At 41.3% G+C, this 21980-nt stretch overlaps 1 protein-coding gene across 3 annotated transcripts in view; it reads right to left on the reverse strand.

Annotated features, from left to right (window-relative positions):
- LOC148028073 (ubinuclein-1-like) overlaps nt 1-19162 on the reverse strand; it is a 38385-nt gene extending 19223 nt beyond the window's left edge. For 2 of the 3 annotated variants that reach the window (XM_087689771.1, XM_087689770.1), the window contains exons 1-4: nt 18226-19159; nt 17666-17737; nt 17467-17562; nt 17312-17388 (exon numbers count right to left, since the gene is read on the reverse strand). In XM_087689771.1, the coding sequence (XP_087545897.1) occupies nt 17312-17388; nt 17467-17562; nt 17666-17737; nt 18226-18519 (539 nt within the window). In that variant the 5' untranslated portion in view covers nt 18520-19159. Of the gene's footprint in view, nt 1-17311; nt 17389-17466; nt 17563-17665; nt 17738-18225 lie in introns of all 3 variants that reach the window. The other variant, XM_087689772.1, reaches the window with a different exon arrangement.
- Between the last annotated feature and the right edge of the window lie 2818 nt (nt 19163-21980).

Raw genomic sequence — 21980 nt, forward strand, 5'->3', positions numbered from 1 at the left:
CTTCAATGAAATTGCGAAAATTTGCAGCCAAAATTTCAACATCCATATGTCAAAGTTCAATGAAATTGCAGAAATTTCAACCAAAGTTGAAAGTTCAATGAAATTACAAGAATTTCAGCCAAATTTTCAACATGAGCGTCGAGAATCAAGATTCCTCAAACCTCACCTAATTGCGGGCGGGAGTCAGGCCAAGTAGGCACGAGAGGTAAGCCACATGCGAGGTAGTCGGGAGAGGCAAGTGGGAGAGGCGGGAGAGACAGGTGGGAGCAGGCAAGGCCCAAGAGAGGCAGGTGTGGCGGTAGATGGAGCAAGCGAGAGAAGCGAGAGTAGGCGGAAGTAGCGGAAGTAGCGGAAGCAGGCAGGAGCAGGCTGCAAGCGACAGGCGGGAGTAGCGAGAGTAGGCGCAACACAGGCGGGGCAATTGCGTAATGTAGGTGCCAAAGGCGAGAGGCGCAAGAGAGCAAAACGACTCTTTTTTTAAAAAAATGTAAAAATCGGTTGCCGGAACGGCCGTTCCAAACAGGGAACGGCCCTGGAACGGGAGGGAATGAGACAGGGAATGTTCTGCTAGTATTTCCTGGGCTCGGACCTCCCGGAACGCGTTAATCCATTCCTATGTGTCAGAACGGGTGTTCCCTGTCTCTATGGTGTATAGCCCTTAGCCACGAGTCTGGCTTTACATTTGGATTTGTCATCCACACATTTGATTTTATAGACCCATTTGTTAGGAATGGCTTTCCTATCCTTGGGCAATGTAACCAAATCCCAAGTATCATTATGATACAATGACTTCATTTCTTCCTGCATAGCTAGCTCCCACTTTTTCTTCAATTCACATAATAAAGCCTCTTTATACGTAAGAGGCTCACCTTCATCTGTGAGCAAAATGCAATCCAAAGAAGGATCAAATCTTTGTATAGGTCTTCTGACTCATGTAGACCTTCTTACCCAATGATCTGTATTATTAGATCATGGATCCACATCCAAGGGAATGTCAATGACCTCATTGTTTGGCTGCTAAACTGCAAATTCAGGTTGCTATAATACAATTTCAAGCTTCTGTAATTCATTCTCAGCATGCTGATTTTGGTGCTCTAGTTGATGTTCAACATCCCCTTGCTGCCCATCTTCATTTGGCTCAATAATGATACACTGATTGTCATAGTCAACATCAAAAGGAGCTGAATTTTCAATGGTTGATGACTGCTCAAGTGACTGATCATGCTGAAATTTAACTTTCTTTTGGTCTAAATCGTTAGATGTGACATTTTTCAACAGCTTGGACTCATTAAATACCACATCCCGGCTGCGTAGCACCTTTTTCATACTTGGAATCCAAACTCTATGGCCCATTTCACCTTCATCTTCATAACCCATGAAAACGCCTCTATGAGATTTCATGTCAAGTTTGGTTCTGCTATCAAAAGGTACATGTACATAGCATTTGCAGCCAAAGACCCTTAAATGGTCATATAAGGCACGTGTACCAAACCAAGCCTCTTCAAGGATACCACTTTCAAGTGCACGATGTGGAGATCGGTTGCAAATATGCACCGCGGTTTTAAGCGCCTCTCCCCAAACCAATTGCGGAAGATTAGCTATGGACAGCATGCACCGAATCTTCTGACATAACATGTGATTCATTTGCTCAACCACACCATTAGATGACGGATTATAAGGAGTTGTAAGCTCCCATTCAATCCCATTGACATCACAAAACTTATTGAATTCTTTAGATACATACTCTCCCCCATTATCTGTACTTATGCATTTTAATTTTAAACCCTTTTGAGTATTAACAAATGCATAAAACCTTTTAAAAGTATCCAATGCCTCACTTTTCTACTTAAGCAAGTAAAACCATAGCTTTCTAGAATGGTCATCAATAAAAGACACAAAATAACGAAAACCACTATGAGTTTTTATTGGCATGCATACATCAGAATGGACTAAATTCAAGATACATACCTTCCTAGAGGCTCCATGAGCATATGGACTCTTCACATGTTTACCAAAAACACAGTCATCACAAAAGTCAAGCTTTGAGTTTTTCACATCAACTCTTCCAAGTGAAGAAAGTGCCTGCAAACCCTTTTGACTCAAAACACTCCAAAGATAGAGTTACATAAAATGAAGCACCGTTGTCAACAATCCATAATTGTGACAAACCATCATGAGCCGACAACAAAGCATCTATCACGTCTGTTTTAGTGATGTACATATCCTCCACTCTCATAGCATGTAGATCTGAAAATGCAACCAGCAAATCAGCATCTTTATCCTCTTCTATCTCCTCAATAACAACACTAGATACCACATTTGCTTTTTCTGTCTCTTTAGGGGTAGAGCTACCATTCTTTTCATTCTTTTTGCCTTTTGCATTAGCTTGCTTCTTGCGTTCTTGTTCCCTATTAAAGTACCTGCAATCGGGCTTTTTATGCCCTTTGTGATCACATTGATAACAAGTTACTTCTTATTGTTTTTCCTTGCTTTTGCTGCGATTTTTATTCTTATTTGCAACATTAGATCTTTTTTCACTTCTTCCTCTTACATTGTAGGCTGATCCATTGTTTTCTCCACTTGCCTTGCGTCTAATCTCTTCATTGAGAATAAAACCACGCACACCATCAAATGTAGAGTTCGGGTTATTGCTCAATGACACAACCAATGTTTTCTATGAGTCGAGCAAGGTTATGAGCAAGAAGATAGCCCTTAATTTAGAATCAAAAGCTGGCAAGCCTACATCCTGTAACTGATTCAAAATACCACTGAAACCATTCAAATGCTCTAAGGCAAGCTTAGACTCATCAAGCTTCGAGTTGACCAGCTTTCGCATGAGATGTACCTGATTGACAGGAGTTGTATTCTCATAATAAGCAGCCTTGAGTTTCTCCCAAATTGCATAGGCAATATCAAGCCCCTTTATATCAACCAAGATATCATTTGTGACTGCCATTTTAATGTAAGTAATGGCCTTTTTGTTCATTTTATCCCAATCCTCATCTGACAAAGCAGCAGGCTTATGTTCTAAGAAAGATTATACCCTGCATACAATCTTTCCAAAGACCAAAACCATTGCCATAGAATTTACAATTCTCAAAGAGATTCTTCGTGTCAAATGCAGATGCACTGCTAGCCATCTTCAACAATAAACAACTACAATAAAGGGCTGAATGCTTTCAACCAATAACAAGGTTGCTGAATTGTAACAACAAGTACACACTCTTGTACTTCCAAGGTGTCCAAGAAGCAGATATTTAGCTGCAATTTCAGTCTCAAGTACTGATTACAGCATATACACTAATCAAGTTTGATACATTTGCATTAATGACAGCTCCCACTTCAATAATACATCACCATAATGCTCAAATGCAATGACCCAAATGTTGTATCTACCACTGTTTCACTATATAGTGAGTATTCAGCAATACATATACCAAGAGAAGCTGCCCTTTTTCAACACTTGATGCATCCAAAGCTCAATGCTTTTCCAAAGAAAGAAGCTTCTAAATGTTCTACTCTAAAAATCTCTCAAACGATTAGGAATTTGAGATAGCTATTAAAGACAAAATTGTTCCTGTGAAATTCCGGACCTTTGGCACAAACAGAATTTCCATTTCAACAACTTCCCAAAATAGTAACCTCCTAAATTTTAAGAGTCACCAAATTTAGATTTCAAAGAGCTTTCATTATATAGATTCACCGGTTCATGGTTTGTTTCTTTGATCATAAGCATCTAGTTTCGCTTTCTGAGACCACTCATTATATGGGCTTCTAGTCAATATGACTATCTGAGTGAAAAAATCTTAATCATCTAAGTTTTCTGATCAATCTAACCACCTGACTAAACTTTTGATTTCTCTTGGGCATCTTGTCAATGACAACCCAAGTATAATTATAGGGCACTCTGACCATGGGCCACCCTTAAATAAAAAGATAAACATTTAATCATACTTTGAAACACTCAAATAATACAAATCGCCTTTCAAAGTACATTTTCAGTGTGACGTAAGCAAAGATGATAAGCCTATAATATAGGGTATTCAATAGCTTCAATTCCTACTCTTCTCTGTTATGGGAGGGTTAGGGACGGCTTGATATGCGTGGTTGGGATACCCTCGCATATAGGTTCCCATAGATGCTTGATTTAGGACTAGACTTTCCACCACCGTTCCACCAAAATCACCCAATTGAAGGATAGGAGTATAAACTATGGGATACATGTCCAATGGCATTATACTCCTTAGTGTGGTAAATTGTGAAATAGATGACTATATTATCCAATGGAAGGATTTTGTAGAATGGCTGGAATGTGTGGGAACCAAAATAGTGAATTTTGAGTTTGATTAAGTTATGATAAAGTACCAAAAGCAAATTCATTAAAGTGAGCATGAGACGTAAAGGTATCACCTAACTGTGTAGCGATGCGGAAGCGTAGGAAGAAGACTGAGAGAGAGTGAACACATAGAGAAGAGAGAGAGAAAAGGAGACAATGTAAACGCAGAAAATCTGCAGTGTAGTATGCTATATAAGAGTGCAAAAATATACACGAGGCAAAGGAAATATCTGTGTGTGTCTCCGACTTGATGATCTCGACCTCCATCAGCCCGAGCACAATCTGTCTAAGCCAACAGATCTCAAGATCAAAATCTGAATAATGAATATTTTGGAATGTACCACAAACTAGCTATAAATAGCCAAAAAATAGGAAATACCCACCCCATGTCAGCTGCATTAAATGCAACTGACTGCAATAAAACTGTCCGACTGCACAGAACTGCAGTCCAACTATACATGTGCCACGTGGCACCTGTCTGCCCTACTGACATGGCATCCTGCCGTACTGTGCTAACGCGTTTGCCTGCTGCCATACTCTGCTGACTTGGCACTGCCATCCGACTGTCCAGGAAATGACTGTCTAACACCCCCTCTCAAATCCTGGACGGGGCAAAAGACTAAGGGATCTAGAATGCTGCCGAAGAAGAGCCTGGGGAAGCGCCTTCGTGAACAAATCTGCAAGATTATCCTCCGTCTTGCAATACTCCACATCAAGGGTCCCATCCAGAAGCTTCTCCCGAATGAAGTGATGTTGGATCTCAATATGCTTCGTCTGAGCATGGAATACAAGATTCCGCACCAAGGCAATGCAACTCCCATTGTCGCACTGCAAAAAAGTAAGACGAGTCTGGGGGTAGCCAAGCTCCTCCAACAATCTCCGAAGCCACACAACCTCACATGCGGTGGAAGACACAACCCGATACTCCGCCTAAGTAGAGGAAAGGGCTACCATGGGCTGCTTCTTGCTACTCCAAGAGATAACACCTGTGCCCAAGGTAAAACAGTAGCCTGTAGTAGACCGTCGGTGGTCCACATCGCCAGCCCAATCCGAGTCACTCCAACCTGCAAGAACCAGATCTGAAGCGTCTATACCTGCGGGATAAGAAATCCCTAAGTTAGAGGTCCCCCTCAAATACCGAAAAATCCTCAGGGCAGCCTACCAATGCACCTGTTTGGGTTCAATCATGGACCCTACCAAAAGACCCACAGCAAAACAAAGATCAACACAAGTGTTGAGAAGCCAAATCAAGGATCCAATCAACTGACGGTAGCGGGAAGCATCCGTCACAGGAGAATCGAAGTGTGAAGTGGCCTTCCAGTTCAGATCCGTAGGAGTAGTAATGGGCCGACAAGTCTCCATCTCAAAAGTCACCAAGAGCTCCTGAATGTACCTCTGCTGAGAGATGAAAATCCCCCTCTGAGACTAATAAATCTTGTGACCCAAGAAGAAATGAAGAAGCCCCAAATCCGTCATCTCGAATGTCTAATATAAAGCTGTCTTGGTCTCTTGGACCTTCTATGCATGATCCCTTGTCAAAATCAAATCATCAACATACAACACAAATAGCACACGACCAACCTCGGGGTGTGGACATAAAGCTACGGATCGGCCTTGGAGCACCAATATTCCAACTTCGACTGAAGAAACGAGTCAATGTTCTCGTTCCATGCACCCGGAGCCTACTTGAGGCCATACAAGGCCTTCTTCAACCTCTAAACTTTCCCATCCGAGGATCCAAAGCCAGGAGGCTGCTCAACATAGATCTTCTCTTGCAAGTCACCATTCAAAAAGGCCAACTTCACATCCAACTGATAGACAAGCCATCTCCTATAGCCAGCCAAGGCAAGAACAGCTCGAATAGTCGCCATACGAGCAGTGGGAGCAAAAGTATCATGGAAATCAATGCTTGGGCGCTGAGCAAAACCTTTAGCAACAAGACAAGCCTTGTGCTTGTCCAAAGAAGCATCGCTAAGGTACTTGGTCTTGAAAACCCACTTAACACCAATCACCTTCTTGTGAGAGGAACGAGGCACAAGAGACCAAGTGCCATTCCTCTCAATAGCCTCCAACTCGGCTTTTATAGCCTTCCGCCAATGATCTGACTGCAAAGCCTCCTTCACTGAAGTGGACTCACGATCCTGCATAACACGGGTCAGCAAACAATAGTTAGAGCAAACAAGCTCCAAAGAATGTGCCTAGTTCCTCCGTGACCTCCGCGGTCCATCCTGCAATTCCCACTCCTCAGGGATCCCCTCGATCCTTGAATCTCGGAGGGTGTCACGGGCCCAATAAGGAGGAGGTCAAACCTCTCCCCGTCACTCTCCATCTGCTGAAGACTCGGGAACATTCACTGACGGAAACTCCACGAGGGTGGCCGGTGGAAGGAAAGATTCTGAATCAGAAGAAGAATCTCCATCAAAAGACTCTAGCTCCAAAGGAACTATCGTGGGAGCCCAACTCTCCCCTGGATCTCCAAGAACAAGGTGCTCCTCACCCCCCTCTGTGGACGGAACTTCCACGAACCGCACATCTCGGCTCGTGTAGACATCTCGCTCGACGGGATCAAACATACGATAACCTTAGGATTGGGAGCTGTAACCAACAAAAACCTGTCGTCGACAAGCCGCCTCGAACTTGTCACCCTGTGTCTTCGAGATGTACACATAAGCGTCACACCTAAAAATCTGAAAATAAGAGACATCAAGCTTAGTCCCAAAATAAGCCTCAAAATATATCATCCTGTCAACGGCAAAATTGGGAGATCAATTGAGGATGTAAACTGCGGTAGCCACTGCCTCGGCCCACAGAAACTGAGGTGTCTCTCGGTGCTCCATCATGGTGCGTACCATCTCGATCACACTTCGGTTCTTCCACTCCAAAATGCCATCCTCTTGGGGAGTGTTTGCGTTAGCAAACTCCTGGTGAATGCCCCTATCTGCATAAAAACGAGCAAACTCATTAGACATAAATTCACCTCCCTTGTCTAAACGCAAGGTCTTCAATTGCCGACCAGAATGGTTCTTCTCAAAGAGAAGCCAATCCTTGAAGTGAGAGAAAGCCTCCGACTTCAAAGTCAAGAAATAGGCCCAAGTCATCCTGCTGTAGTCATCTACAATCAACATGAAGTACAAGCCCCCCTTCAGGGACTCAATCCTCATCGGGCCACAAAGATCCGTAGATACAAGCTCCATGGGTAAAGTAGACCGCCTCGAAGCTTTGTTGGGAATCGCATCCTAATGTAATATCCCACGAATGCAGGAGACATGGCTGATGGCTCACCATTATATCCGGCAAACCTCGGACAAACGATCCTCGTGACGTCTTTCGAAGATTGTTCCTCTTGGTCCAAGACCATGGGAACCAACTCTTTCCACTGAAGAGTCAACTCCCGCCTTGAAGCAATAAGGGAGGAATAAAAGGTACCGAATCGTGGCGGCAACTGGGACAATAAAGTGATCGCCATGCCTTCAGAGGAAATAGGCTTCCCCGCATTTTGAACCTACATCTAAAGCTGCCGAAGCTTGTTGATGTGTTCCCGAAGCGAAGAAGACTTGTTCACGGACAAGGTCCGCATCTGCACCTCCAAAGAAACCCTCTTCATCAGGGTCATTCGCTTGTACATCTGGTTGAGCTCCAACCATATCTCTCGAGCCACCGTCAAGTGCTCGATGTAAGCTATCACGGCTGTGGTGCAAGACAAAAACAGAAAAGATCGAATCCTGGCATTCAGTTTGTTCCAATGAGACTGGGCCTTGGTCAACTCCGCACGAGCATTGGAAGAGAGTTTGGGCTCATCCCTCACCAAGGGCCTGTTAATCTCCTCCATCACCAATTCCACCAAATCATAAGACTCTAAAATGACCAACATCATCACCCGCCAGATGCGGTAATTGTCAGCATCAAGCTTTTGATCCGATGGAAGAGCCATTAGGACAGGCACCTTCCTATCCATTATCGCCTGGAACTCCAAATCAGTCTCTGTAGACATGTTAACCTGCAATACCTGCACAAACGCAAAATCAGCTCCCTCTGATTGTGTAAATGCAGTCTTCTAGGGCTGTTTCCTCCGCTGCCCAAACCTTCTTCACCCGCCGGAGGCGATGAAAAAGTAAAATCTGCAATGGAAGGCCTCAAATGTAGCCTTCCTCCCCTTTGAACAGTAATGACTTGTAGCAAATTCACCGATTAGACTCCTTTCCCGCATGCCCACGCTCGCTTCAGCCTTGATCCGATGCGCAACGCTCCCGCTCGCCCTCGAATCCTGGAAACACAGCCTTGTGTTGCACTGAAATCTTCTCTTCAGATAGGTTCAGCCCTCAGTCAATCCATCTTCACCGCTCTGATATCATATCAGAGTGCAGCGATGTGGAAGCGTAGGACAAAGACTAAGAGAGAGTGAACACAAAGAGAAGAGAGAGAAAAGGAGATAGTGTAAACATAGAAAATCTGCAGTGTAGTATGCTATATAAGAGTGCAGAAATATACACGGGAGCAGAGGAAATATCTGTGTGTGTCTCCGACTTGATGACCTTGATCTCCATCAGCCCGAGCACAGTCTGTCTCAACCAATAAAACTCAAGATCAGAATCTGAATAGTGAACATTCTGGAGCGTGCCACAAACTAGCTATAAATAGCCAAAAAATAGGAAATACCAGCCCTAGGTCGGCTGCATTAAATGAATGCAGCCGACTGCAGTAAAACTGTCCGATTGCACAGAACTGCAATCCGACTGTACCTGTGCCACGTGACACGTCTGCCCTGCGGACGTGGCATCCTGCCGTACTGTGCTGACGTGTCTGCCTGCTGTTGTACTCTGCTAACGTGGCATTGCCATCCGACTGTCCAAGATATGATTGTCTAACACTAATCTCTTTCTATAACCGCCTCTTCTTGCGTCTACATATTGGTATGGATTTGGATCTTCATGAATACTTCTACACATTACCTACGTTTCAAGAGCAAAGTAAGGAAGATTTGCAAAATTCTGAACCACACATACCTTGCACAATGTTTTGTGAAAGGGGATGACACTAGATAGATGACACTGGATAGCTCATGTTTTCCAACTCAAGCTTTTGGGAATTTGCGATCTGCACCAACACGGATCTCCGACTAATATGCAAAGATCCTAAGGGTTGTAGACTAAGTTGACCCATTGGATTGGCACTATCACCTTGGGTGCATCTTTAAGCTATAGTGGCTGTCCTTTGGAAGCTTCTTGCTCCCCAAAGCCCTTTGAAGGTGGCATCCTCTTCTTGCCCTTGTTGTCCTTTTTGGGAGAATTCAAAATCTCTTAAACTGCAGATCTTTGGCCAATTAAACAAAGATGTTAGTTGCTACCTTCAACCAAGCGGTCATCATGTTCTTCATCTCCTTGCTAGTCATTAGCATCTTGTGGCCTTAAAGGACCTGCTTCTTGGTCAACAACCACATTTTCTCCTTGTTATCTATGTTATAAGCCTATTCCAAGATTAGGCATTGCATTTTTCCCTTCATTATGTGTATTTTCAAATTGAGATGCATCATCACTACTTAATCCCATCCCACAACAAGATGACATACTTGTTATAATCACAATTTCAATACTAAATAAAACTTTTAATCTTCAATCACACGCCTTGGGTCCACCAAGTCAAGGGATTTGATAGTATCTCGGCAATGGAATCATAAAACTAGCCTTCCTCCTTAGATAGGTGGTACTAATCTAATTTAACACTAATTACAGCAAGTATAAAATTAACATAAATTGAAAATGCAAATGTTACCACTTAATCTTGGACATTGGACAACCTATTGGCCCCAAAACTTGAGGCCCTTTGTGGTATTTCTTTAACTTGTATTGAAAATGGATGGAGTACAATTCAGATTTTTCAACCTCCTCTACTAATCCACGTGTCTTTTGCTATCATAAATGACCAGCAAGCTTCAAATCAATTTGCCCCTTGATTTGTAGGGACTAACCTTCATCTCTACTCCTTGGGAAATAAATTAGTAGCCCCAAATTCAATCTTGGCTAGCTCACCTTTGAATCCTTCTAAAACACATTAATTTTAGCTCTAAAAATTCAAGTCTAAAGCCTTCAAATCTAGGCGTGCTTCTCAAGGTGGCTGTCAAACCCTACTTTTTACTGTAAATTAGGGTTTACGATAGAGATTTACCAAATTTTCTATCTCCAATGGTGGCTGAGTTGCTATCAAACTTGGAGCAAAGTTGAGAAATGGCTAGAGAAAGTGAAACCAACCTTCCTTCTTGGAATGGGTGGTGATAACCTGATTTAAGAGTTAATTACAGCAATAAATAAATGCACATAAAATGAAATACACACTTTACCATAACATTCTTGGATAGTAGACACCCTGTTGGCCCCAAAATTGGTACTCCTTGCGGTATTTCTTTAGCTTTCATTCAATTGGAAGGAGTACAACTTGAGATTCTTCAATCTCCTCCTGCTAACCAATTGCTCTTGCTATCATAAATGACGAGCAAGCCTTTTGGGTCATTTGCCCTTGATTCACCCAGGACTTCTTCTCCAATTTGACCCTTCACTGGCCAAATGCTACCCCAAATCAATTTGGGATGGGCTGGCTCCTGAAATCCCTTGATAATCTTCAATTATCAGCTATACTGAATTCAGTCCCTTGAGCCTTCAATCTCTGGCACGGATCCCAAGGTGACTGCTTAATCCTAATTTTTACTGTAATTAGGGTTTATTGCAGAAATTACAAATTAGTCCACCAAAAATGGCTGAGATCTCCTCCAAATGGCTAAGAATTGCTGAGAATAGCTGAGCATAGGCTGAAGGAGATGAGAGAATGCTGTAAAGAGAGAAAATTCTGAGATTTGTCGCGAAGAACTGATCAAAATCTGCTGCTGCCCTGCTATACCAGCCCCATACAGATGCACCAACAACAATAGAAGCATCAGAGACTGTGATCTTCAAGAGAAAGTGCATCAACAACAATTGCCAGCTTCCCAAGGTCAAGAATATGCAATCTCCATCACCAAAATGGTCTCCAATGGCTGGGAAATGGCCCCAAAAGCTGGCAGCAACAGTCCAACACCTCTTTCCAATAGCTCCAAAATTTAAAAACGAGATTTTCCTCTCCCTTCAGCCCTATTTAGCCTTTCCCCCACTTGCATGGGAAAGTTTTGCCATATGGCAACTTTCTTAATCCATTTTCAGTAATTTTCAGCCATTTAATTAATTTTCAGAATTAATTAATTCTGAAAATTAATTCAACCCTTAATCCATGCCCAGAAAATTGACCTTGCCCATCCAAAAATTAATTGGCTAGGCCATTTGCAACTCAAAGTGGTCCCATGCATTAATTGACCCTTGGACAAGCATTAATTCATTAATTAATGCCTACTCCCTAGTGTCACCACTGACACTTAATGGCCAATTAATGGTCCTAAGGGCAAACTGACACCAAAATTCACCTAGAATCTGACAAGTGTAACTTGTTACAACTTTTGCCTTTCGCACCCATCTTTTTCACTGGGTCCTTCGACCTTCAACTATGAAAAAGTAGCTTGCACCTCACATATGCAACACATTAGCATCTTTTAATTGCACATTTGATTAATCCTTTAATCAAATATCAATTAAACACAAGCAAAGCATCAAATTTTCACGTCCTCGTGACAGAAAGAGAGAGTGCTATAGAGAGAGAAATTTCAAAGATTCATCACTAAAATTTAGTGAAATTGAGCTACTGACCCGGTTTTCCAAACCCTAAATGGATTCATCAACAGCAAAGGGAGCATCAGAGGCTATAATCTTCCGGAGAAAGTACACCAACCATGATCACCATCTTCCTCTAGTCAAGCATATGCAACCGCCTTCACCAAAATGGTCTCCAATGGTTGAGAAATGGCCCCAAAAGCAAGCAACAATAGCCCAACCTCTCTTCCCAATAGCTCCTTCCTTCTCCCTTCAGCCTTAATTCAGCTTTCCCAAACTTGCATGGGCCAGTTTTACTAAGTGGTAGCCTTCTAAACTGAATTTCCAGAATTATTCAGTCCATTAAATTCATTTCAAGAATACAAATTTTGAAAATCAATTTAATAATTATTTATGTGCCCAGAAAAATAATCTGACCAGCCAGCAAACTATTCTCTCTCCTATTCAAGGGGCAAGGGGTTCAAAAAGCCCATGAGCTAAGGATCATTTGCCAATTACACAAGCATTTCAATTGCTATCCTCAACTGATCTTTAAACTTCCTTCTCGAAGAAGGTGGTAATGAATTGATTAATCAACAATTACAACAAGCATAAAATTCACATAGACTAAAAATGCACGCTTTACTGCTTTAATCTTGGATAACAAACAGCCTGTTGACCCCAAAACCGGCACCCCTTGCAATATTTCTTTATCTTTTATTATGAATGGATGGAGTATAACTAAGATTCTCTCATCTCGACAAATCCAAAAGCCACTTGCTATCATAAATGACTAGCAAGCCTTCAAACTAATTTAACCCTTGGTTTGCTCGAGGATTGACCTTCACCCAACTCCTTGAAAAACAAATTAAGCCCCAAATTTGATATGGACTAGTTGGCCTCTTGTATCTCCTTGAAATCCTTTAATTTCAGCCGCTAGAATTTGAGTCCTAAGGCCTCAATTTTGAGCACGCATCCTGAGGTGGCTGTCAAACCATAATTTACATTGTAGATTAAGATTTATAATAAAGATTTTCCAATATCTCCACCTTTCATAACTCAAATGGCTAGATTTTACTGAGATAACTTGATAGATGGCTATAGGACGAGAGAGAATGCTGTAGAGAGAGAAAATTCAAAGTTTCACCATGAGAAAAGCTGAAAATTTATTGCTGCCCTGCTCAAATAGCCATGGAAGCTATCACCTACAACTTATGACTACCATAAAGACTGTTGCCCCCTCTTATTTGTTGTTACCTATACTAGGAATCTTAGGCTACTAGTGCCTACACCTGAAGGACTCCAAATTGATGTCACTTGTTACTGTAAGACTGGTCTCTAGTCGCTGCAAATCACATTAGCAACATCTCCTTGCTCTCTAATAGCCTCCTTCTCTCTTACAAAATTTTGAAATTAATTTAATAATTATTTAAATGCTCATAAAAATAAATCCACAATCAATAATTAAATTGGCTAGGCCAATTTGTTTTCCAAGTATCCATGAGCACCTATTAGCCCTTAGACCCGCATTAATTAATTAATTAATTAATAACTAATCTCTAACATCACCAACTAATATTAGTGGCTATAATTGATCTGACACCAGGTACCACCTAATACCTATTAGGTATAACTTATTACAACTTTTTGCCTTCGGCACAAACTCATATCTCAGGGTCCTAGGTCCCACATTGTGAAATAATTAACTTGCATCTCACATATGCAAGTCGCATTTGCACGTTTGATTAACTTTTAATCAAATGCTAAGCAAAGCAATAAAAATTCACATCCTCATGACAGTATCAAGTGTGCATTTCATTAGGCTTTTATCAACACCTCAGCAATTCATTATTTCACTAGGCAGCTCCATTTATGACTAGCTTACTGATTGTTGGATACCTAAGCCTTTAGTAAAAATGACAGCTAGTATTTGACCACAATATCACAAAGCATTTACCTTGACAACTATCCAAAATAGTCCCGATGCAATCCCACACTATTTCTCTCACAAATGGACAGATTTCTCACAATGATATATTGATAAAATCACTTGTGAAATTTTGTCCAAAAAGTGTACAAGGCTTAATATCTCGAAGGAGAAGAGAGGTAGTGCTGAAATAACTTGTTTTGGTAAGAATTAGATAAAAAACAATGGCATATCTTGATGTAGTATTCACAATGTCACAACTCTATAGAAACAGATTTTGTATCCTTTTTCATTAATTTGTCTATATAATGATTTATTAAATTTGTTTCCTTTGCACTAATTAGATATAAAGAAAAGTGCATTGGAGCTGGCCACTGATGAGTGGTCACAGGTTACGGTGGACCCACACGGTGGGTTAGAGAAAATATAGATCACACTTCCACCTATATGGCCCAATTGGGCGCCTGTGACCAGAACTTACGCATATTAGGGTTAGACTCGCACACAGAAAGGATTGATGCCTTGAAGTGTGGGCTAGATCCGCCAAAACAGACAGTTACAATCAACAAGATGGCATGATCATGAAATGCTTGTACAATGTACATGTGTGGGCTGAAAGCTTGAAATGCACATTTCTTTGCATAGGAAAGTCACATGAAGATTCTGATACCGTTTTTGCGATGTACACGGAAAAAGCTTTCATATGACACCCATATTGGGGGGTCCCTAAATTTTAGGAGCCTCGAATTAGCCTAAAAATGCTAGTCCTAAAAAAATAGGGATGACATTCTAAAAATAGTAAATTCTGTACCCTGACTGTGCTTACTAAATTTGGTTGTTTCTATTCTTGACAGTATTCAGCCCAAAAAGGAAGGCCATAGATAAGAGACAAGTGTCAAGACACTTGTCACACAAGTTTCCAAGTGTCCCACCACTTGTCACATCTCATGACATGTGGCTAGACACTTGTCTTGTGCTACTCCACTTTCCTCTTTTGTACTAGCTCTTCCCTCTCCTATAAATAAGAGCTCGTTTTTCTTCATTCAGCATCATTTTTCTTTGCTGTAAACTCATATACAGCACCCACAGATAGCCAGAAACTGGCCCCATCCATCCCCATCATCATCCCCCACTTCTCCATTATCAAATTCCTCCATATTCCCTTTCTATCACTGTTGTTTTACAAGACAGCAAGCCTGTAAATTCATTACAACACCTCTTTCTCGAGCTCTTTCTTCCATTTTAGCAACAAGAAGCAAGCCTAATCTATATACTGCTGAGAAAGGCTGTTTTCCCCTCTTTCTTCTCTCATACTGTAAAGAAATCAGTTCTTATCATTGCATAATAGATAATGCATGTGTTTGTACAACTTTGCATAATCTTGTGAGAGTGAGAATTACTTCTCCTCACTCTCAGGTTGATTGTAACTGAGCTCTTCCCTAAGGGACTTGGGTTGAGCAGAAATACATTCCTTCGGGGGGGGGCCATCTTCAACCCTCAATCTTGTCTCCATTACTTTTACATTTTCATGGCTGAAGTTTTGTGAGTAATTTTCATTTTCAGCTTTAAGTGTTCATTCTCTTTTATATTGAGTCTCGAAAACAAGCGAATTTCATAATTGTTAAGCATACTACGTTGTTCGGGGCGTTTACACACAATCACCCCCAACCTCATCATTCATCACCATCCTCTACTCAGACTAATCTCCACCCCATCCACCTCCAACCCACCACCCTTATTGCCACAACTACTCTTGCTGCCTCTTGCTACTACAGCCACAATATCACTATCAGCTGCCTACCTTTAAATAAAGCACCACCATGAGTTACTCAAAATGCAACCATTGTTGCACCCTCAATATCAAATACAGGTTTTCCATTGTCATCGACACCCAAAAACATATCTTTCCTCGCAGTCTGGTACCCCTGCCTCAAGTGTAGTCTGGCTACTAAATTTTGGAATCCCTACAAGTGACAATAATACATTAGTGGCAATTCCTTCCATCATCCATATTCATCTTTGAGATCAAGTGTGCACCTGAGAGGCAGAATGGTATAGGAGATCCACTAAGCAAAAAAGAATAGGTGCCAGCAAGGTCCTCATATTGAGTTTGAAAGTAAAAATGAGTGACAAAATTGTCAAGCTTAACTATGGTTGCATGAGCTTGAAGGGCTACTACTTTACAAGAGGCGCATGATGCATTAGTGGCATCAAGTTGACAATCCTATTCTTGAGAAGAAGTCATGGCACTTCTTTAGTGTCTAAGATGAAGCAAGGTATTTACCAATGTGTGAGGGGATGCCAAGCATGCCAAACCTCCAAGCCAACAAGAGAAATGTAGAAAGCAAGTTACAGCTCTTGCAGATTCCCTTTTGCCATGAGAGGAGATCCTATGAACTTTTGATCCTAGCCTTCTAAAGAGTAGAATAGTCCCATTACCACTGTGGACAGATTGAGTAAGCAAGTGCGGCTGATTCCATGCAAGTCTGACATAACTGCAACAGAAGTTGTTTTACTCTTCATCAGGAAGATCTTCAATAAACATGGTCTTACCAAGAGAATTTTGTCTAATAGAGCCTCCAAGTTCAACAATTATTTTGGCAAGCATTGTTCGATGGCCTTGGCACAAAGTTGGCATTGTCTATGTCTGTTATTTTTTCCAGCCCATTGTTTCAATGTTTTGTTAAGCTAACTACTACATGTTCATTCAGGAGACCCGGATTTCTCATCAAGCTTCACATACACATGCTTACATGACTTCATCCAAACCTCTTCAATAGCCAAGACAACCACACAGTAGAAGAGAAGTAATCGGATGAGATTGCTGATAATATCTATTTGCAAGATTGAAAGAAGTGTGTTCATATGCCCTTCATTAGCTTCTTGCCAGCTTAGACTGGCGCATTCTTACCATACTTCCAGATTTGGAAAAGGAAATTGACAGATGTGTTGATTGCAAGAGGCATATGGACTGCACTACTTTGCACTTTGCTGAAAACCTAAAATTTTGTAGTCATATGGCATGTTGGTGCCATTGGAAAAGTACCTCTTTGATTGCATATGTTTCAGCAGTACTTATACTCTCCAAGTATATATATAAATCATGTAGACAGTCAAAAAATTGTAAGCTTTGCTGTCAGCCTTAACACTCCTGTGTACAGCACCTCCATAATAACTCAAAAGAACCTTCCTTGTGAAATCAAAAACCCCAACAGCTAGATAGCTGACATGTCAAAAGAGATCACTGAAAGTCTTAATGTCATTACAGTTGGATCATCCTAACAATCTTGTGTATCAGAAATGCCATGCAGAAGTGCTGAATGTTGTAACATTAGCAGTAATAACCAGAAGCAATTAGATAGGAAGAAAGTGATTTCTTACTCTTGTTCTAGCTTTCCCCTATTTACAAAGAAACCTTTGTGCTTCAAATTTGCATTCTCCACTGAAAAGTAATCATCCTGGAAAGACATCAAGCAATCATTCTAAGAACTCATAATACCATGGACTTGTGCCAAATCTGTATTCCCAAAACTTACCAAGTCTTCATCATCGATAAAAGAATCCCGTGTATCATATTTATCATCATCATGGTAATCACAACTATTTTCATTCTCGTCATCACTGTTAACTCCCTAAAGCAAGAAAAAAAGTTTCAGCATCTTAAATTGCATAAATTGTAAAAACATCGGCCGCTGAATGGATAAAGAATAATAGGTTCACTACCAGAATACTGACCCTGTAAAGTCTCTCGATTTTTTCAATAACAGAGTTGAAGCGGTTGCACGGAGGAGGAAGTGGATCTACCACCTGATTCATTACAAGCATAAGCAAAGCAATTGTACCAAATGATAGATTAACTAGTCTCATGAGGTGTTTCTGTGGCCCTGTTACTTGATCTTCCTTTTGCAATAAGCAATGGCACATTAATCTGAAAAAGTAGAAGCATGCTTCGCTAACATCATCAATGAGGCAACCATAAATCGACACAAAATCCATAGCTAACCATGGCACATAAATACTGCAACCCCCTGTCTAGCCATACACAGACACAATGCGTAACCCAAAATGGCTACACACAGTAAGGTTAAAGGCATAATGCGTATCCCAGAAACAGTTTAAATATGCTACGAACACAGTTAGGTTAAGGACGTAAGCAATGAAGGGTTTGGAGCATTTTAACATGGCACCAAATAACAACATATTACATTGCCAACAGTCACACTACAGAGTGAAGCATCAGACAATCCGTCATCACTTGAACAACAAACATAAGGACAGGAGTGCATGTCTGGTACCTCAGGGGTGATGCTTGTCTCAGGAGCGATGCGCGACTCGAGTGCAGGGTGGGCACCGGCCGGTGCTATAGGTGGTGGATTGAAAGCTGGTCTGTGGAGCTCCTTGACTAGCTTCTTCCACGAGACGATGGTAGTCTCCCCAGGCTTGAGCTCTATGTAAAACCGCTGCCTGGCTGGCATGGCAACAGCTGATGCAGTTTGGAAGAGGGCCTGCCCTGTCCCTGTCCCTGCTCCTGCCCCTACAGCTCCCGCGGAGGGGAAGGAGGACCCTCCTCCTGCCCTGTTGTCAAGCATCCTCCTGCCCCTTATTAGATTGTACCATCCTCCCACATTCTGTGCCAAACTTGAGAAACCGGCGGGGGGGGCAAAAAAGAAAGCCTGCTTTTCCGATCTTGGTTGGTTTTTGCTTTTTTTGGGCCAGAATGTAGCTTGGAGAAAATGGGAAAATCCCCAATAAAATCACACAAGAAAACTCAAAATGGGCTCGCAAAGAGGCTCGGCAATTTGCAAACCGAAGGAAATTTAGGCGATTAATGGGCGAAATCGTGCATTGGAATTGAACTGGAAAAGAGAAAGAGAGGCGCAAAGAAACGGAAAGCGTACAAAGGGCGATTGCCCAGATAGCTGAAAAGCAAAGAGGGCTGCGGAAAGGAAGTGGGCTTGCCGCAGGTTGCCCTGCGCGGGGCGTTTCGCGGGCTGCCCTGCTGCGGGCTTTCAGAATTGTGAGAAGCTCACAGAGAGAGAGAGAGAGAGAGAGAGAGAGGAGAGGGGGTAGGGAGGATCGTGAGAATACGTAGTATACGATCGTATGCGTGTGTGCTTTATTACACGTACGTGTGCAGTCAGCGGCATACGGTCGCTCTCTCTCGAGCCGCTCTTTTTTAACGATCGATCGATAGGCTATATAGCCTGCTGCCTGCCTGTGTGCTTCTTCCTTTGCTGCCCAGTGCTGACTCTGCAAGAGGAGGCTCTGCGACGTCCTTCTCTTCTCCTTTCTATTGCCTTTTCTCGTTCCACGTGCGCAGCCTCGTCGCGCCACGTCATTCGCTGCTGCAGCCTCCCCCGAAGATCCCATCCTACAGCATCAAAACCATTTCCTGTTTACGGGTCCCTTCACACGAGGATTCGTTTCTTTCCTAAATACGGAATAAAATAGATCAATTAATTAATATCGAATGAGGAGGATTTACAGTAGATGCCATAGAGTGAAACCCACTTTAGGCTGAAGCAAGCCCTACTTCAAAGGGTGGGTTTGTTCCCTAGCCCACCAACAAAGAGGAGCATCTACACCACCACTAACAACTATTTTCCACGAGAGGTTTCACACTACAAGTCCATGTACGCTTCGAAAGAAAACTCATTGGGGCTCTTCCCCTGGGTTTTTCAAGGAAGGTTCTTATATAGTCTTCCAAAGAAACTAGAAACGGTTCTAGGTTACATGAACCGGTTTTCAATTTTCTCGAAAACCAGTGGTTTTTTGCAAGAAACTCCCCCCCCAAACCCATCACAATCCCCCACTTTTTAAGGGGAATCCATTGCATTTTTGTGGGAAAAAAAAGTAATACTAAAGGTTGTTGTTTCCGATTAAGAGAAATGAGACCCATCATTTTTTTGCAAAAGAGGTGTTTTCCAATATTTTATTTGAGGGGGATTTCCATGTGGACACATTGCAAACATAAAACTAGAAGCCTCCAAAAGAACTATTTGGGGTATGAAGCCCTCACGAGAATAGCTCTAATTTTTATTGTAACAAAGGAATGCCTTGAGTCTTTTGACTAGGATCAATTGACTAAGATCAAACCACAAGAATCTAGAGTTGTTAGCCTAGGAGAGAATCCCCATGTGAGACCACTTTCACATGAGCAACGAGTTGAAGGTTCACAGAAGAGGTACATATCTTAAATATCAATGTCATGGTTTTTAAACCAAAGCCTAATATTGGTTTGGTCAACACCCTTTCATAAAGAGATGAGGTACTAATAGGTTTGGAGGGCCAAATTTTGTGCCCTTCACTTTCAAATTTCATGTTGTATGATTCCACATGAAGCTGCATTTGACCAATGGATCCAGAGGAAGCTCATGTGAAATTGCTCTAAGAGAACCAAAAAGTTTTACTCTTTGTTCCACATTCAAATGCCTTAATTAACTAGCTGTTACCAATCAAATGAAAGTCACGCATCTAAAAATGTCCATTAGAACTTATTGATGTAAGTAAATCAAACAAATTCTAGAATTCTATGCAAAGAAACATTGTAAAATGCATGCCTAATATTCAAGGGGGGACCACTAGATCTGATCTCTATATTGCTCATTTGAAGTTGCTCTTAAGCTCTCTCTTTCAAGGCACCTCTCGTAAATTCAGTTCTTACAACACAAAAACCATTAATATTGCTATTTTGCTCATGAAAAGCTTTTTATCCTTTGGCTATTGTACCCATTTCTCTCTTTTTTCCCTCATGAAAATGTATTTTTTAATCCTTTTATATGGTGATATATTCATTTGTTAACATTACCCAAAGGGCATGCTACCTTGGTGGTTAAGATGCACTCTTGGTGAGAATTACTCTAAGTTAAATGCACTCCTCTATGACATGTGTGAAGTCTATTTTCATCTCTTCTTTTTATTTTGTTCACATACTAGCTACTCTCTCTCTCTCTCTCTCTCTCTCTCTCTCTCTCTCTCTCTCTCTCTCTCTCTCTCTCTCTCTCTCTCTCTCTCTCTCTCTCTCTCTCTCTCTCTCTCTCTCTCTCTCTCTCTCTCTCTCTCTCTCTCTCTCTGTCTCATGGGTGTTCATTCACAACAACGATTGAGCGCACTCTCATACACCCTTTTTTAATTTTTTATTAGTTTATTTGCTTGCTTATACATGTTTATTCTATTTCTTAGCCAATCAAGATAATGGCAAGTTCCAAAAATAGTTGTTATTTTTTAGACTCAAATTTATATGAAATGCTAGCAAGTTTTATTAGTAGGACACTTGAAAGGTAATTCCTTATTATAAACGGAAAAGAAAATCCAAGCCATTAGTTTGAGATCCTAGATAGGGAATAAAGACAAACTCCATTTCTTATAAGTAGCTACTTGGCAATTGTCCATAGGTTTTGAGTGTTTATGTGCTAGTTATAAATAAAGCCGAAATGACCTTGGATGTTAAGGTTAAGCTTACATGACCATTGCATGTTCATGAATAACACTTTGGAAGCTTATACAAAAACATTGGGCCTTAATGATTTGCAATCTTTTTTCCTAGTAAGATGTTTTTTTTTTAAATCTATAATACTTAGGGTGGCTCTATAATTTTGGCTTTTAAAAACATGTTCTCATAGGCTTCAAGCTTTTCTAGTTATAGATTGTATAAATCTTAGCAAACTACCAAGGTAAGATTTTTAACACTACATTGTAAATCAAAAAGGCAAAACACTTGCATATAAAAATATGAGTCTACATTGTTTACTACTCTTTCTAATCATGTGCTCAAAGGTGTTTAACACCTACACAATAGCTTCAACCACTCACAAATCTTGGCCCTTGCATTCTTGGTAAATGGAGTTTGTGTCTAGTGCACACCAACATTTGTGCCTCCTTCCATGTAAAATCAAGTGTGGTTTTCTTCATCTATGCAAGCCTTGAGGTTGGTTGGAAATCTAAATCCACTCATTGAGAAATTTGGGCTTTAAAATAATTGTCTTTCTTAAGGAAAGTTAAGTAATCTAAAGTAATGTCTTTCAATTGGAAATTGTAACTAATTCCCTTC

Source organism: Lygodium microphyllum, chromosome 12 (genome assembly GCF_053477565.2).
Source record: "Lygodium microphyllum isolate KBCC chromosome 12, Lygodium_microphyllum_v1.1.10, whole genome shotgun sequence".
Lineage (NCBI taxonomy): Eukaryota > Viridiplantae > Streptophyta > Polypodiopsida > Schizaeales > Lygodiaceae > Lygodium > Lygodium microphyllum.